This window comes from Cottoperca gobio, chromosome 21, assembly GCF_900634415.1.
Source record: "Cottoperca gobio chromosome 21, fCotGob3.1, whole genome shotgun sequence".
NCBI lineage: Eukaryota > Metazoa > Chordata > Actinopteri > Perciformes > Bovichtidae > Cottoperca > Cottoperca gobio.
This window is the reverse complement of record NC_041375.1, coordinates 17233398-17249537: the sequence shown is the minus strand read 5'-3', so window position 1 is coordinate 17249537 and position 16140 is coordinate 17233398. Positions and strand designations below refer to the sequence as shown.

Sequence of the window (16140 nt, the reverse complement as noted above, 5' to 3'; positions counted from 1 at the left end):
AAAAAACTTTGTAGGTGAAAAAAAACCTTAACTTTGTAGGTGCTTATGTTTTGTATGTAAAATCCTGATATTCAAATTAACTAAAAGATGTCAAATAAATGGAGTAAAAAGTACAATATTCCTCTCTGAAATGTCCTAAAGCAGAAGTCGCCTAGAATAGAAAAAGCATGTGCTACTAATAACAATGGCTCCATTCTATTCAATTCAGCCATCATTAATTAGATTAGACCTCAGTTTTTCCTACTGTGACATGTCTTCTGGGGAAAAGGCCTATATAGTGCATCAGGACAATTTTGACCTTTTGGCCATTATCTTGTTCACAACATGAGTGAGCTGTCTCACAAATCACAGCCATGTAAAACAGAACAAATTCTACATATCCACAAAACCTTTTTTTCACATTTTATTTATTTTATGTAATCAAACTATTTTTTGTTAATCCTATATGTATACAGGTTAATTGTTGTATCTAGAATTTTAGTGGCACAATGCACTACATGCTATACTATTGGCTTTTCAGCACTGAACAAAAGGAAACACTGTGTTTCCCATAGAAACATTGTTACTGATCAAAACTGGTCTTGGCAACATTATATAAAAAAATGGTATCAGTGCTCATTTTAGTGCCGCAGTTGAACAAGTAAACGTAAAATTAAATGAGAGATTTGTGGATCTGAACCTAGCTAACCCATCATCTAACCCATGAACACTGTTGTTCAAGTGGTGATGAATTCCTTTAAGTGTCCCAGTGGGAACACTTAATGTTCCCTTTGGTCTCTTTCTGAGATAACAGAGATTTACATGGTAGATTTCACACACACACACACACACACACACACACACACACACACACACACACACACACACACACACACACACACACACACACACACACACACACACACACACACACACACATAGAGGATGTGACAGCTTCCCCCTCAGGGCTGAATGGTTCAAAGAGGGATGAGATGGTCATTTTGGGTCGCTGGATATCGAGACAACTGTGACAAGGCTGTCTTGCTATCCAATTCTTTTTTTAAAGGGATGAGTAAGCAGCAGAGTCCACATGAACGGTCCAAGTCTTTGTTAGTTCAACCTGCATCAGTTTGGATGTTGCTCCTTTTAAATGTGACTATAATCTCTTCTACAAAAGCTGGTAAACATTTCTGTAATTTACCTGCAGTGTCTGAAAGTATTAACTGTTGCAATGTGATTTACTACTTGTTCAAGCTAAACCGGGTAAATTCACAAAGAATCACACTTATTACAATTACATTCCCATACAACTAAATTGCATTCTCAATTACGCTTTGAGGAAAACATATTTTGTCCCGGATTCCAGTTGCCAATTTAAACACGTGGTTAACATTGTAAATTGAAACACAACAAAACTGCAACAAAACGACTTGGTTAACGCCGTGTCACACATATCCGTATGACAGAAACGTACGCCGGCGCATACGAAAATTTGTCAGAGTCCAAATACGTCCAACTTTTCATCGGAATCGGAAAAGTGAACATATACAGATACACATGTCTAACCTATTGATAGCGCATCACTTACTAATACAAAATGTATCAGACGAATACCCAACGAATGCATAACGTATACAACAATATGACGTATACAAAATATCGGCAACACGCTGGTGTACGTTGTTATAAGGTAAGGTACAAGTAGTATTCTTTAGGAGCTCACTGTGTTACGCTGGATTGCGTTGTTGAACGCTGATGTTTTGAGCATGTTCAAAATTACCGGACGTACCCGACGTGTGCTTCATAAGATATGCAGACGTTACGTTACGTTAGACATACGTGAATACGTACGTGAATACTTACCTACGTAAATATAGTACGTGAATACTTACCTAAGTAAATACATACGTGAATACGTACGTGAATACTTACCTACGTAAATATAGTACGTGAATACTTACCTACGTAAATACATACGTGAATACGTACGTGAATACGTTAGAGGAACGTTAGATATAGGCTACGTCGGCTGACGGTGAACCCTACAGCCAATGTATTGATAACGAGTGGATAACCTGTTCCTACCCTATGTTAAGATGATGCCTGACAACGGAGTAACTTATTAAACGTGTTTCTACAGTACAGCTAGCGTTCAGCATGTTAGCCGTTCTCCAGCATCAGCATGACGTGAACCAGATGGCACTTTTCCAGCTCCGTTGTCCAGACGCTCTGATACGTTTTGTATGAGTAAGTGATACGATATCAATGTTTGACATACGTATAATAATTAGTTATGTATTCGTTATGTATACGTCAGCTACAACACCGCTGTGGAAAAGTTTTACATATTTGGACTCTGACACATTTTGAGCTAATTCTCATATACGCCGGCATGTTTCTGCCGTACGGAGCTGTGTGTGTCTGGCGTGTTCGCCGTAACGTCTACGTCCTTCAAACGATCACAACATACCCTTAATATATTGCCGATATTTCTTATGCGCCGGCATAAGTTTCTGTCATACGGGTATGTGTGACAGGGCCTTTAGGTCATAAAATAAGTATGTTTGTTACTTAATAGGTGAATGTTGACTTTTGGTATCACACGGGACACAAAAAAGCGATCTCCTCGGTGAAAGTCCCGCGTTTGTTTGACTCATCCATCCACCCAGTCCTGTAAACATTTTTTAAAAACTTTTTCCAATATTGTTTACACTTAAATGTATACGTAAATTCAAGTTTTTTTCAATTTTCAATTTCAGTCAAAGAAATTCATCTTATTTTTTTACTAAATGATGTGTCATGTGTTATACTGCACAATCTGCACGATATATATATATATATATATATATATATATATATATATATATATATATATATATATATATATATATATTTAAATGAAGCCACAGTGAGTAAATGGTAAATTGTGTGAAAACAGTTGTATGTCTTCTTCAGAGGAGCTTTAGCAAGTCTGAAAAAATAACCCCTGGTGGTGTCATCAGCGTTGAGGCGTCAATTATTTTTTCCAGGGGGATGGAGTTTGAGAGAGGGTTGATTTTGAATGGGACCCATACTATCGATTTGGACAATTATTTTCTCAAAACCTTTTGAAAATGCAGTAAATCACTGTAACTATGAGTAAACTATTATGTAGCTCCCATTCACTGATGTTTTGAGAATAAACAAACGTTGGCATAGAACACAATGCTATTGCTATTGCAGAATCGTCCAACATCAATGTTATGTCTGGGAATAGGGTTGAAATAACACACATTTACCAAATTGTTTTAGCAAACCTTTTACAGTGCAGCATGCGTGCACATCCAGATACAAACCGTGAGCGATATTTCTTTTCCTGACCGTGAAGGCCTGCCACAAGTTTATCCTTTTTTAATGAGCGCCAATCAACAGGGTGCTAAATCAAGTCGTCAGATGCCTTGTAAGAATAAAGCAAATGCAGAAGGAAAATGCATATGACAGCCCCAAATAAACGTTCCCTTAGTTGGCCCTCCATGCCGACTGAAGTACATTTTGCATTTTTAGCAGAAAACACAAATAAATCTGCAGCATTTACAATTTTTCCGCTAATTCACTGAGGGGGAGAGCTGGGCGCTGAAGGTTTACTCTGCTGTTATGAAAAGCAGCCACAGCTCCTCTGAATGAAAGCATTCTTCAGTGTGGGTGACCAATAACTTTTCTTCATTCTGTGGTTCATGTTTGACGCGTCAGACAGGCGCACCCACTGCATATTGCAGCTCCTCTCTGTACATACACAGCAACAGAGCTGAGTTTGAATCTGGATGGACTCACGGAAAGACTACATATGCCGCAGAAATAGTTTTCCAGCCGAGTGGGGAAGTCACGGACCAGCAAAACGGAGCTAAACGGCTACAAGTTAGCAGTCACTTTTCATCCAGCCGGAGTTGTCGGTGTTTTTTGAGCCAAATACTTATGAAAGGGAGCGCTGCACTTTTAGGTAAGCGATTCACTCTCAAAATCTAAACGGAAAAGCAGTTCATGTTTATCCCATTAGTATGCCAATAGTGTGTATGTGGCATTTACTTTAGGCTACTATGAACTGTTATTTCCTTCCTGTTATAGGGCAGGTTCTATTTTCTTTCATGTGTTGATTGCATTGATTTTCGTTCAACATTTTGTCCATTTAGTTTCTAGTCTTTGTAGTAGCCTAGTAGTGTCAAGTCTCTCTATTGTTTACCCATTATATTCATATATGCAGCAGCTGTATTAGTTATGTGTTCACTGCTGGTGCTCATTTCAACACATTTTCATAGCAAAGTCTGATCTGTCTATTTCAACCTTTTCCTTTTTTCTCTTTGCGATTGAAATCATATTCTTAACATTGTTCTGGTATTGTTAAAGAAAGCTTATTAAAACATTTGTATTATGCAATGAAAACTCAAGGGTGACTGAAAACATCATTGGGAGATGTGTTCTTTTTATCTCGAGTAATACTTGTTGTGACAATGGGGCCGATTCTGGCCTTGATGAAGATACATTATATACAGTGGTGATATGTGAAAAAATCGAGGTTGGTAATAACCTTGAAAAAGATGAACAATGAAATACAATTGTGGATTGTGTAACAATACAGTATTTGCCAGTTGTTCCATGTTTACTTAAAGAACAAACACTGAATCATACTTTAGTATGACGCCTTTTTCTGTTTCATCTGTTGGGCAGGCTGTCCACATTGTAGATCCAAATGGTTGTTGACACTATGTTCCAGGGTTACTCACGACACACCCTGTCCTAACTTCAACACAGAAACTGAATGATTGGAAAGAGGGACAGGACAGACAACTGGATCCTTCTGGAGAACATCTTGGCATAATCACAGAGAGTGTGTGAGGTGAGAACATAGGTTTATAATAATGCATGGGAATGTTTTGAATTACAGTGTTTACGGATCATCTTAAAGGCATGCATCTTATCATGAGCTTTTCCTTCCCACAGATAGCTTCACCGGAGAGATTACATCAACAATGGGCGACTCTGGAGAGGACTACACAAACTACACCTACGACTACTACCTGGAGTATGGCGACTTGGAGGAACTTAAAGTAGAACACAGACAGATGGAAACTATGCACATAATCTCAGTGGTGATCTACATTATTTCCTTTGTGCTTGGTCTGATTGGAAATGGAACTGTTATTTGGGTGACAGCATTTAAAAGCAAAAAGACAGTCACCAGTATTTGGTTGCTCAATCTAGCCATGGCAGACTTTGTATTTGTGCTTTTTCTCCCCTTTTACATTGATTACATACTGCAGGACTTCCACTGGGACTTTGGTCTGGTCATGTGTAAGCTTAACTCATTTGTGTCTGTGATGAATATGTATGCCAGTGTGCTGTTTCTCACAGTGCTCAGTATAGACAGATATGTCTCTCTGGTCCATCTCAACTGGTCTCAGAAGTATCGCACTATACAGAAAGCCTGGGTTGTATGTGGTTGCATATGGCTGCTGGCTGCTGCCACAAGCTCTCCTGCGCTGGTTTTCCGTGACACCATGCGCCTACATAACAAGGTGGTGTGCTTCAACAACTTCCACACACAGGACGGACATACAGCGGCCATGAGACACATCATGTTAGTGGTCATTCGAACCACAGTGGGCTTCCTTTTGCCTTTTACTACCATATGTGTGACGGGCATACTTCTGGCAATCAAGGTGAATCGATCTGGGGGCTCGGTTCGGCTGTCCAGCTTCTCCAAAACAGTCTCTGCAGTAATTCTGGCCTTCTTTTTATGCTGGGCACCTTTTCATACTTTTATCTTAATGGAGTTATCCATACACTCCTCATTTTACCTATACGACATACTAAAAGCTGGCTTTCCTCTCGCGACCAGTTTAGGCATTTTAAATAGCTGCATTAACCCCCTCCTGTACATGCTCCTGGGCAAAAAGGTGCGTCGTATCCTGAAGCATGCATGCCTGGACATAACTAAGAGTTCACTGAGAGAGCTAAGCCAGTCCATCTCTGCCACTGAGGTGGAGTCTCTGCCAGAAGTTCACCAGGACAGTGTCCCGGAGGAGCCTGTGGAGTCATCAGCTCTATGATTACAGCCATCCTCAGAGACTGTAGTAGTTGTCCATGAAAAACATGAAAGTAAAACTGGCTATTACTTAAAGATGGATTATCATATCTGATCTTTCCAGCTGTAGTGTAAAGACTTTCCTATTTTGTTTCATTTGGACAGAGTTATGCGGAATTACTCTCAATGGAAAAGCTGAGTCGAACTGTGTATAGAGTACACATTCAGTTTTCATTTGCATAACTTAAATGATTTGCAGAGAAAAATGCGAGATACAATCTACAGAAAATTAATCTGGAAGTATTTTAATAACCAATTAATTGTTTAAATCATTTAAAAAATCATTTACAAATCCCAAGCATTCTGTTTCCAGCTTCTCAATTGTGAGAATTTGCTGCTTGAATGTATTGCTCAGACAAGTTATTTGACATTTGTTTACTATATTCTGTCATTGTATAGACCAGGAAAATCATACAGATTGATCCATAATGAAAGTAATCATCATTTGTATTATTATTATATCAAATGCATCTTATGTTTTTACTGAATTTGTTATTGTTGTATTCTTGAATCACGACATCTTTGTTTTTTTTATAGAGATGAGATATGTTGCCTAAATCTATTCATAGTCTTACAGTATTATGTTTTTAATACAGTTTTATACTGACTAGTTACATACTAATCTATTGTAAGATTTGTAAACTAGTTGAGAGTTATAAATGTTTTATTCCAATATATTTCAAGTAAATAGCATATTTCTTAATACATTTCTTCTTCTGAACACATGCTGTACTTGTTTGACTTGCTGTAAGAAAAGTCTGTTATGAAAAAGCAGGCTTTAATTTTTAAACACAGATTACATCTCCAGGTGGATTTTAAGGAAGTCTGATGTAAATCCAGATGTGCATTTCCTGAGGGTTTGTTTACCAGCCCTTTCCTGTTATCTCTGATGAAAGGATAACATCACTGTTAGGTTACGTGATAGAGTAGTCTGCCATCCTACCTAAAAACAAACAAAAAACATCCTGTCTGTGACAGGAAGGTTGCTGGTTAGAATCCCTGGATTGGGCTACATGTAAAAAATATGGACAGTAAGCAAACATTTTAGACTTCTTCAACAACCCAAATCGACCTGTGAACCTCCATTTTAAATTTTTATTAAGTGATATTTAAAGTGGCTCATTAAAGTCTGAAAAAAACGAATGATCCACACTAGATAAAGTCTGAATGTGAGGAGAAAGCCCTGCTGTTTCTGCCACTTCACCACAGTTTGTCACACATTGGTGTAGATGAGGAGTATCTGCTCAGGAGAGGGTTTACATTACTGTCATGGTTGGTGTTGAATACCTGTACGATTAGATTAGTCAGTATTTGTAGGAAAGTAACCTTGGATTATGGTATTCAGGATTACTTAATCCGTGACGCAGCAAAATAACAAAACAGTGCGCGATCTACGTCGCAGGCAGTCTCATGACACACACTGGCAAGGTAAGCAACTGGTCACTAGTGTTCCGGGCATTTTATTAAATCTGTAGATCATTTATAGTCCGGACACAACTGCTGAATGTAAATTAAAAAACGGCTCCTTAAAATGTAATAAACTTTTGTCGGTTTGAATTAGGTTGACGTTACATGTTAGCTTGTTTGTAGCAACGTGTGCTAAATTTGGGAGTTTGAAGTTAACGTCACAAACGTTTAAATACTGCTTTGCATTGGTATAACGTCACTAACGTTTTACGGTCGCGAGCAGCTAACGCTAAATGATATTAATTGCTTGCTAACGTTTACATGAGCACCATTTGGCGTTAACGTCACCTGGCGTTACAGTGATATTTAGTCACATTTCCAAGGTATTTATTGATATCTGCAGAGCCTTATAATGAGCTGCTGATGCGTTAACTAATGTTAACTGGTAGCTAACGTTAGTGACGTTACTTTTATTTTTCTTATGCTAACGTCAGTCGCATGGAGGCTTTACGGTTCTCCAGGGTTAAAATGACGCACGGATTTTTGAATATTTTATAGCCTTGACACATAACCTTAAGAGGTAAACCTTACACGTGACGTTGCCTCTCTTGCAGCATGTTGCGTTTGCCTGTTGTGAGCCGGAGTCTCTTTCCAGCAACACTTATTAAAGGAGGTGCGGCTGCAACGAACAATGGTAACAATATGCCACTTCATCAACTCATTAGCTAATTGATCATGTCCTGGTTACTAATGTATATTTTGTATTTCTGCTGAACACCCATGTTGTTTGTTGTGTGCAAGCAGCAGAACCCTTGTCACTTTGTTCCATTGATGGATTATAGGCAGGATTACAGATTTGCCGGTTAACACATCTGGTGCCAGGCTATTGCTGGCTCAATTTAGCCAATAGTTGTCAGTGGTAATCATTTGCTATTACTTTGAAATACCAGGGATCACTGGTGGATTCAGGCTGTTTGAGGGGCCAGGGCAAAAAAATAAAAATGGCCCTAGAGGGCACTGAATTACAGTTTCTTCACTGGGAGGGCACTTGACCATGTTTTATCTATCATAGGGGCATTCAAGAGTGCACTTGCAGCATTTATTTTGAACATGGGGGCTCAAGTAGCAGGGATTCATTGTAGTAGATGTTATATAAATGATGATTATTGATGCAACTGTTTAATTTTCCTAAAAGTAAGAGTCCTTGAATGAAAATAAAAGGGAAGATTTGCAGAAAAATGTTTAAAGATGTATTGTGTCTGTGCTTGAAGCTCGCACCGCAGCAACAGCAACAGCAGCCGCCAGTAACCTCCTGGAGGTTTTCGTGGATGGGAACCCTATCATGGTGGAGCCAGGAACCACTGTTTTGCAGGTATCATGTTAAATTCATGGATTTAGTCTCACAAAATAGAAAGCTAATTTCACGACATCTTGATTAATGATATCAGATTTAACACTGTGACTCAATTTTGTCACAGGCATGTGAGAAGGTAGGAATGCAGATTCCTCGCTTCTGCTACCATGAGCGCCTGTCAGTTGCTGGAAACTGTCGCATGTGTCTTGTGGAGATAGAAAAAGTTCCTAAGGTATGTTTTAGGCTGTATATACTTTGGTAGCAAAGCTGGTCTTTCTGTATGTCTTTGCCTTGTATTTCAGAAACAGGGCTATACCTTCTGTGAATGTTTAATTTATCTTGTAGCCAGTGGCAGCTTGCGCTATGCCAGTCATGAAGGGCTGGAACATTTTAACCAACTCTGACAAAACAAGAAGGGCCAGGTAGGATCAGACTCACAAGTCTGTTGATAATTTAACATATTTGTGTTGTAGAAGTAGTGATTCTCTGTAATTGTACCCAATTATCTGTGTGCCATCTTTTACTGAGGTGGTATGATAACACACATCTCTCCCAGACAAAGTTAACACTTGAAAGTAACCTGAAATATTTATTTTCAAAACTGTTTAATTGTACACAGAGAGGGTGTGATGGAGTTCCTACTGGCTAACCACCCACTAGATTGTCCAATTTGTGATCAGGGGGGAGAATGTGATTTACAGGTAAAGATAATCACTACCAATGTACATAAGATGTGTTTTCCTTGACTTGAGTGTGTTTGACAAACATTGTTTTATTTATAATTTAATATAAGATTGAATAATACGACTGAATTTTGTTTGAAGGACCAGTCCATGCAATTTGGCAGCGACAGGAGCCGCTTCACAGAGGGCAAAAGAGCTGTAGAAGACAAAAACATTGGCCCTCTCATTAAAACCATTATGACTCGCTGTATTCAGTGCACTCGCTGTGTGCGGTGAGTCACGCATCACTACACTACACTATTGATCTACAAGTTGAGTTGCTGTTTAACTTTAGATTAAAAAAATAAAGGCATTGTTTTTGCTCCTTCAGCTTTGCCAGTGAGATTGCAGGTGTGGAGGACCTGGGTACCACTGGCAGAGGCAATGACCTGCAGATCGGGACCTATGTGGAGAAGATGTTCATGTCGGAGTTATCTGGGAATGTTATTGACATATGCCCAGTGGGAGCCCTGACATCTAAACCATATGCATTCACTGCTCGCCCTTGGGAGACCAGGTTTGGGATTGTGCTGTACATTTTGATTAACTTTTTAGGGTCAAATGTTAGTTTTTTGCCCTCATTAATTCTCTTTGGTTTTCTACAGGAAGACTGAATCCATTGATGTTCTGGATGCTGTTGGTAGTAATATTGTTGTGACCACTCGTGGGGGTGAGGTGATGAGAATCCTGCCTCGTCTGAATGAGGATGTTAATGAGGAGTGGATCTCAGACAAAACCAGGTTCCTTTTTCATCACAGAGTTGACTTCACAGACATACATTTGTGTATGATGTTTGCATCAAGGCTGAACTCTTCCTTGCTTCCACCCTGACAGGTTTGCGTATGATGGACTCAAAAGGCAGAGGCTTACTCAGCCAATGGTGAAAGATGAGTCTGGGCAGTTGGTACCCACAACCTGGGAAGATGTGCTGACTCGAGCTGCTGGAGCAGTATGTCATTTATAATGAAATTACCTTCTGTAAAGGTGTATGATAACTTGCATCTTATTGTCTCAACTTAGGCTGTTCTACATAACATCTGGTTTGTTTGACAGTTGCAAGGAGTTGAAGGGAATGATGTTGCTGCTATTGTCGGAGGATTGGTGGATGCAGAGGCTCTCATTTCCCTGAAAGATTTGCTGAACCATTTGAATAGTGAGAATCTGTGCACTGAGGAGGTGTTCCCAATGGCTGGAGCTGGGTAAGGCCATGTAAAAAGTGATAGTTTGGAGGTTTTGAAATGGGGTTGTATGAGGTACTTATCCAAAATCAGTGTATTACCTACAGTAGATGACGGTTGGCACGCCCCTAACTTGGAGAAACAGAAAGGAGTCCGGGCACGGAAGCAAAGCAATGTACTGGCACAGTGTACTGGAGGCAGCAGCAAAACGTAAAGTCACACCTAAGAACATCAACATCAGTTTAAGTGTATGCTATATTTAGAATATTTTCACTATACCTTGCTGTCAGACAGCCCTTTCCGACGGGGTAACTGAAGCTATGCTCTTGACAAAGACACCAGACTCCATTGACAAAAAAATATGTTTTGCTGCTGCCCATGTCCACAGCAGTTCAATGCATGATCCTCACGCTTATACCCGTCTGTTTCTCCAAACTGGGGACGTGCTGCTGACCACCATTTAGTACACTGACTATGGATAAGTACCTCATAAAACACAACTTTAAAACATTTGAACTATCCATTTATTTTTTTCTTCTGTTTTAATTTCTTTAGATCTGACCTGCGTTCAAACTATCTTCTAAACACTGGGATTGCTGGTATTGAAGAAGCTGACCTGCTGCTTCTGGTTGGCACAAATCCACGCTATGAGGCTCCACTTTTCAATGCACGAATCAGGAAAGGGTAAGTTCATCAATGATGCAAATAAATTATAACTGGTTATTGAGCAATGTCAGACCAGTAAATCTAAGTAATGTCAACCAGTGCATGTTCTTTATTATGACCTTGGTGTCTCTGATTCAGCTGGCTGCACAATGAATTGCAAGTGGCTCTTTTGGGAAAGGAAGTGGACCTAAGTTACACATATGACCATCTTGGGGAGTCTGCCAAGGTTCTTCAAGAAATTGCGTCAGGAACTCATCCGTTCTCCAAGGTTACACTCTGAGCACTCGCAGTGATACAACATTTTCAAAGTCAACTTTAATGTCTCTTCCTAATGTGTCTTTTATCTCCTCTTGTAGGTCTTGGCTGAAGCAAAGCATCCTGTTGTTGTGGTTGGAAGCAGTTGTCTGCAGAAAGAGGATGGGGCTGCGATAATGGCTGCTGTGTCGACCATTGCTCAGAACGCTCGTGTCAGCAGTGGCGCAGAGGAAACCTGGAAGGTTCTCAATGTGCTTCACAGGTCATAGTCTTGGAAAATTAGAGGGAAAGCTTTCAGTAACAGGGCAGTGTTCAAAAGGGATATTTACTGTAATACGTGTGCTGTTTGCTCCGGTGTCTTCAGGGTTGCCAGTCAAGTGGCTGCACTTGATCTTGGGTACAAGCCAGGAGTGGAGACCATTAGAAATAACCCACCCAAAGTTCTGTTCCTACTAGGAGCTGATGCTGGCTGCATTACTCGCCAAGACCTCCCAAAGGATAGCTTCATAATTTATCAAGGTCAGCTGTTTTACTGCACAGCAGCAGAAGCTCTTTCATTTGCATTCATGTATGTATTGCAGCTGAGAGCGGCAGTGTAATTCCTTTTTGCATGTACAGAATGATCCTGAATCCTGAGTAAAGAAACCTAAATGTATGCAGATTCTTCCATACAGTGCACAAGGGCTCACTGAATGGAGAAGCATACTCTGTATGCAGAGTATGCATATCTGTATGCATACTCTGTATGCTTCTCAGTCACGTATATATCTAAACCCAGTTGAACCGCTATTGAGATTTTGGACCAAAGTGTTGGAGAGTGCTCTCCATCAAAGTCATCGAAATACCAAATGAGGGAATATCTTTATTCCTCCAGTAGAGACATGCAGAATCTATGTCAAGGAACATAAAAAATGTTCTTACTTAAAATACATATTTCTCTGTCTGTGTTTTTTACTGCCGCTTTGAGCACCACTTTTTGGGTGAACTGTCTCTTTTTTAATCTGAATGCTCTGTGCCATAACTGCCCAGGTCACCATGGCGATGTCGGTGCTCCAATGGCTGATATCTTGCTTCCTGGAGCTGCATACACTGAGAAATGTAGCACCTATGTGAACACTGAGGGCCGTGCCCAGCAGACCAAAGTGGCTGTGACTGCCCCGGGCATGGCTAGAGAGGACTGGAAGATCATCAGAGCCATATCTGAGGTGAACTACATCAAAGGATAATCATGTTATAAGAAATAATAAGAAATAAGGCTAAATGCTGTGTTTTTCTTTGGGTCCATTTTTAAGCTTGTTGGAGTCACTCTGCCATATGACACACTTGATGAAGTTCGTGAAAGGCTGGCAGAGGTTTCCCCAAATCTGGTGCGATATGATGACGTTGAGGAGGCCAACTACTTTAAGCAGGCTCATGAGCTGTCTAAGGTCAGCTGTTATCTTTCTCCCGCATGTGCTAAGTTGGTTACAGAGCAGGCACTAATAAAGCTTTATTAAAGTGTAAGCTTACTCAGTTGGTTTATCTGAGTTTGCTTCACGCTGTTCTTAATGGTGATATCTGGGCTATCTCTTTCAGGCAGTTGACCAGGCTGTCCTCACTGGACCTTTAGCCCCTCCACAGCTTACTGTGAAGGACTTCTATATGACAGGTAGGTCACTGTTCCTCTGGTACCGCTCTCACTAAACCGAGTTTGAATATTCTTAAGACTATAAGTCCTCCAGGAAACACAGCAGTGATGTATCACCTCCTTAATGTTGATATAATCGTGTTTATGTTTCTTTCATGTTATTGGTAGAAATTCTAATATAGTAATAGTAATGGCACATATTATAGCTTTTATCGCTGCACCCAATTTACAATGTGCCACAAGTGTTACATTATCGCTGAATAAAGTAACAAGTTTCCCATGTGTCCTGGAAAAGAGTCGACACATTTTCATTGAAAACACATGGAGAACAAAAGAAAAAGTTAAATGTCGTGGTAAATGTTGCGTTGTCATGAATTTTTTTCTTCTTTGTGTTTTGGCTGACAATGAACTACTAAGCTATCTACCAGAGCTCCCCAAATGGATAACATTTCCATCTGAAAGGGCTGAAAGTTATGTTCAGGATCATATTAACGTTAAATTGTTGGTTGATGGAGGAGAGTATTTTGAATAGGCTGCTCTTGGTTATGTTGTGGAAACCTCCATGTGCTACCATGTGAAGTGACTTGGGGGTATGTTCAAATACCCCTAAGTCACATCACATGGTAGTACATGCAAGTTGGATGACATTACATAACATTGCTTTCTTCCCAACTTGTTTTGAACGGTTGAATAATGTTAAATTGGTTAGCATGTTTGGTTCAGTTGCTAACGTTGACGTAGCTTGTATAGGTTTGTGATTCAACTCTGGCTATGCGCGATGGTGTTAAATGTGTGTTGTTGTTATAATAATGAATGAGAGTTAAGCACCGGCTAAATACTGCTTAACAGTACTTTTTTATTTGCTAGCATTGTCTCTTCCAACACAATGCTGCATTGCTAAGGTAAAATGGACCATGACATGAAACGTTTAACTTTTGTGGGTGTGATTAGCCTCGTTTAAGACTCCACTTAATATTTTTAGTACAGGGGCTAAAGTATGGTGTAATAAACTGATAAGACTTAGTGGCAGCTAATAATCCTAGAAAAGTCAACTCTAACTTTGAATCAATTTGTTCATTATTTCTAAGCATGGAAGAGATGATTTCATAGATAAATAAATGCAACTTCCACAGAGAAGAACATATTAGTGTATAGCGCAATCCCTGTCTGTCGGACCAGCTAGATCATCACAGAAACTTTCCTGGGAAATTATCTCTGGAAGAGAGGAGGAACCCTGAGTAATCATTTATGGTTTCCTGTTTACATGTCAGTAATCAGAGGAAGGTTTCTTTTAAGAAAAATACTAAAACCCACCCTCCAAGCTGAGCAAATACTTTGTGGCATTTACTGCTGTGCTTTGTTACTTCTGCGGTTGTTAAGGAGGCAAGCCACTTGGACCACCCACAATGAATTTGAATCTCTTAGAAACTATTTACCATTATGTAGGCATGCATACATAGACTGAAAGTAATTGTTATTTGTCATGGACCTTGTTAATGGGTGAAGTTTAGAACCACCATTTTTAGAATCAAGTTGTTATTCTTTTACAATTAGCTATCCATATTCCGATTAAGCTCTTACTCTAATTAATATAGGTTTAAAATATTCCTTTTAAATGCAGCTATTGTAATACCATAGTTGGATACAGGTTTTCTTTCCCTTGTTTCAAAATGGCACGAATATTTCGACAGCTAATTCTTATTGTATAGAAGAGAGAAAAGATACATACTGAAAATGTTGCTATTCTCAAAGCGCTACAGCTAAGGGGATCAAAATGTTAATTTGCAATGGACTAATGGGACCATTAAAATCAGAAGAGTTTGTCTTATTAAGAGTATAATGTGTTCAGCAAAAATTCTAGTATATACCTAACGTTAACAAATGGCATTACAGTTTGTAGCAGCTGTATCTACTTTCTCTCAACAAATTGCATTTTCTTTGACAAATGTATTTTTAGTTTAAAGCTGCATCTGCAAAACAAAAATAGTGTTATCTGTAAGATGGTGATTAATAACACCCACATATTCATCCTTTAAAATAATGCCATTGCAACACTATACTCTTCTTTAGCATTATTGTTTCACTTACAGGTTAGGATTTTAATGTGTATCTTTCTGCAACTTTGTCATGAAATGTTGAAGTTACATACAGTTTTAATTAATAGCATCATAAACACCCATCGATTTTCTAGTTTGACCGATTATAATGTTAAGTGTTGGTCTTCACAGTAATTTATGCGTGTGCAGATTTAAAATGTGCTCTTAATCTTCACTCACAGATCCGATAAGCAGAGCCTCCCAGACGATGGCGAAGTGTGTGAAAGCTGTCACAGAGGGAGCACAAGCTGTGGAAGAGCCACTCATATGCTAAAGCACAATGGATAGCCATACAACCCTTGAAAAAAAATGACCAAAAATGTATACATCATCATCTATATGCATTATGGACCTAACATACTTTAATAACCTGCAGAAAACATGTGTATGTGCTTCTTGCAGAGTGAATATGTAAGCTTAGGGTTTACTGAATTTCCAAAGATACACTCCTTATTTTTTCATTTGTTAGGACATAAACATTTTTAGTAGGTGTGAGTGATCAAAGGTTTAATATACTTATACTTCAAAAGTAGGTCTAGTATATTGTCTTGTAACATTACCAACATAAACAAAGTTAAGATTATATTTTCCTAAAGTATGGAGTATATGGTATTACAAGTATTTGTGTGATATGTAATAAACCAGTTTTATGTAGCAAGCCTAATGAATCTTTGCAAATCCCCTATTTAAGTTTATGCTCTTATTTATTAAAATAAAAAATGTTAAAAGTCTCAAAAA

General features: G+C 39.1%; 2 protein-coding genes across 7 annotated transcripts; both read left to right on the top strand.

The window, feature by feature from the left end:
* The first annotated feature begins 3701 nt into the window (after nucleotides 1-3701).
* cmklr2 (chemerin chemokine-like receptor 2) lies at nucleotides 3702-6822 on the top strand. Of its 5 annotated transcripts, none has more exons than XM_029458918.1 (3): nucleotides 3702-3955; nucleotides 4765-4849; nucleotides 4958-6822. In XM_029458918.1, the coding sequence occupies exon 3, from the start codon at nucleotides 4983-4985 to the stop codon at nucleotides 6060-6062; it is 1080 nt and encodes a 359-aa protein (XP_029314778.1). In that variant the 5' UTR covers nucleotides 3702-3955; nucleotides 4765-4849; nucleotides 4958-4982; the 3' UTR covers nucleotides 6063-6822. The 5 variants fall into 5 exon arrangements, with proteins under 5 accessions (XP_029314778.1, XP_029314777.1, XP_029314776.1 ...); XM_029458917.1 differs by having other exon boundaries at nucleotides 4681-4849; XM_029458916.1 differs by having other exon boundaries at nucleotides 3703-3955; nucleotides 4954-6822.
* A 143-nt stretch (nucleotides 6823-6965) lies between these two features.
* On the top strand, nucleotides 6966-16133 carry LOC115026214 (NADH-ubiquinone oxidoreductase 75 kDa subunit, mitochondrial-like). 2 transcript variants are annotated; one of them, XM_029458911.1, is made up of 19 exons: nucleotides 6966-7525; nucleotides 8119-8198; nucleotides 8776-8876; nucleotides 8983-9090; nucleotides 9204-9280; nucleotides 9478-9559; nucleotides 9683-9813; nucleotides 9912-10097; nucleotides 10186-10320; nucleotides 10415-10529; nucleotides 10634-10779; nucleotides 11314-11442; nucleotides 11563-11692; nucleotides 11781-11941; nucleotides 12044-12198; nucleotides 12709-12884; nucleotides 12972-13106; nucleotides 13255-13327; nucleotides 15585-16133. In XM_029458911.1, exons 2-19 carry the CDS (start codon nucleotides 8120-8122, stop codon nucleotides 15674-15676), a joined length of 2211 nt encoding a protein of 736 aa, XP_029314771.1. In that variant the 5' UTR covers nucleotides 6966-7525; nucleotide 8119; the 3' UTR covers nucleotides 15677-16133. The 2 variants fall into 2 exon arrangements, with proteins under 2 accessions (XP_029314771.1, XP_029314772.1); XM_029458912.1 differs by lacking the exons at nucleotides 6966-7525; nucleotides 8119-8198; nucleotides 9204-9280 and having other exon boundaries at nucleotides 8856-8876.
* The last annotated feature ends 7 nt before the right edge of the window (nucleotides 16134-16140 follow it).

Excerpts from the sequence above, each read along its gene's own strand:
- cmklr2 (XM_029458918.1), top strand. The coding sequence starts at position 4,983 with ATGGGCGACTCTGGAGAGGACTACACAAACTACACCTACGACTACTAC.
- LOC115026214 (XM_029458911.1), top strand. The coding sequence starts at position 8,120 with ATGTTGCGTTTGCCTGTTGTGAGCCGGAGTCTCTTTCCAGCAACACTT. Across the intron at positions 10,098-10,185 it reads GCTCGCCCTTGGGAGACCAG|GAAGACTGAATCCATTGATG; the intron begins GTTTGGGATTGT and ends GGTTTTCTACAG. Across the intron at positions 12,199-12,708 it reads TAGCTTCATAATTTATCAAG|GTCACCATGGCGATGTCGGT; the intron begins GTCAGCTGTTTT and ends ATAACTGCCCAG.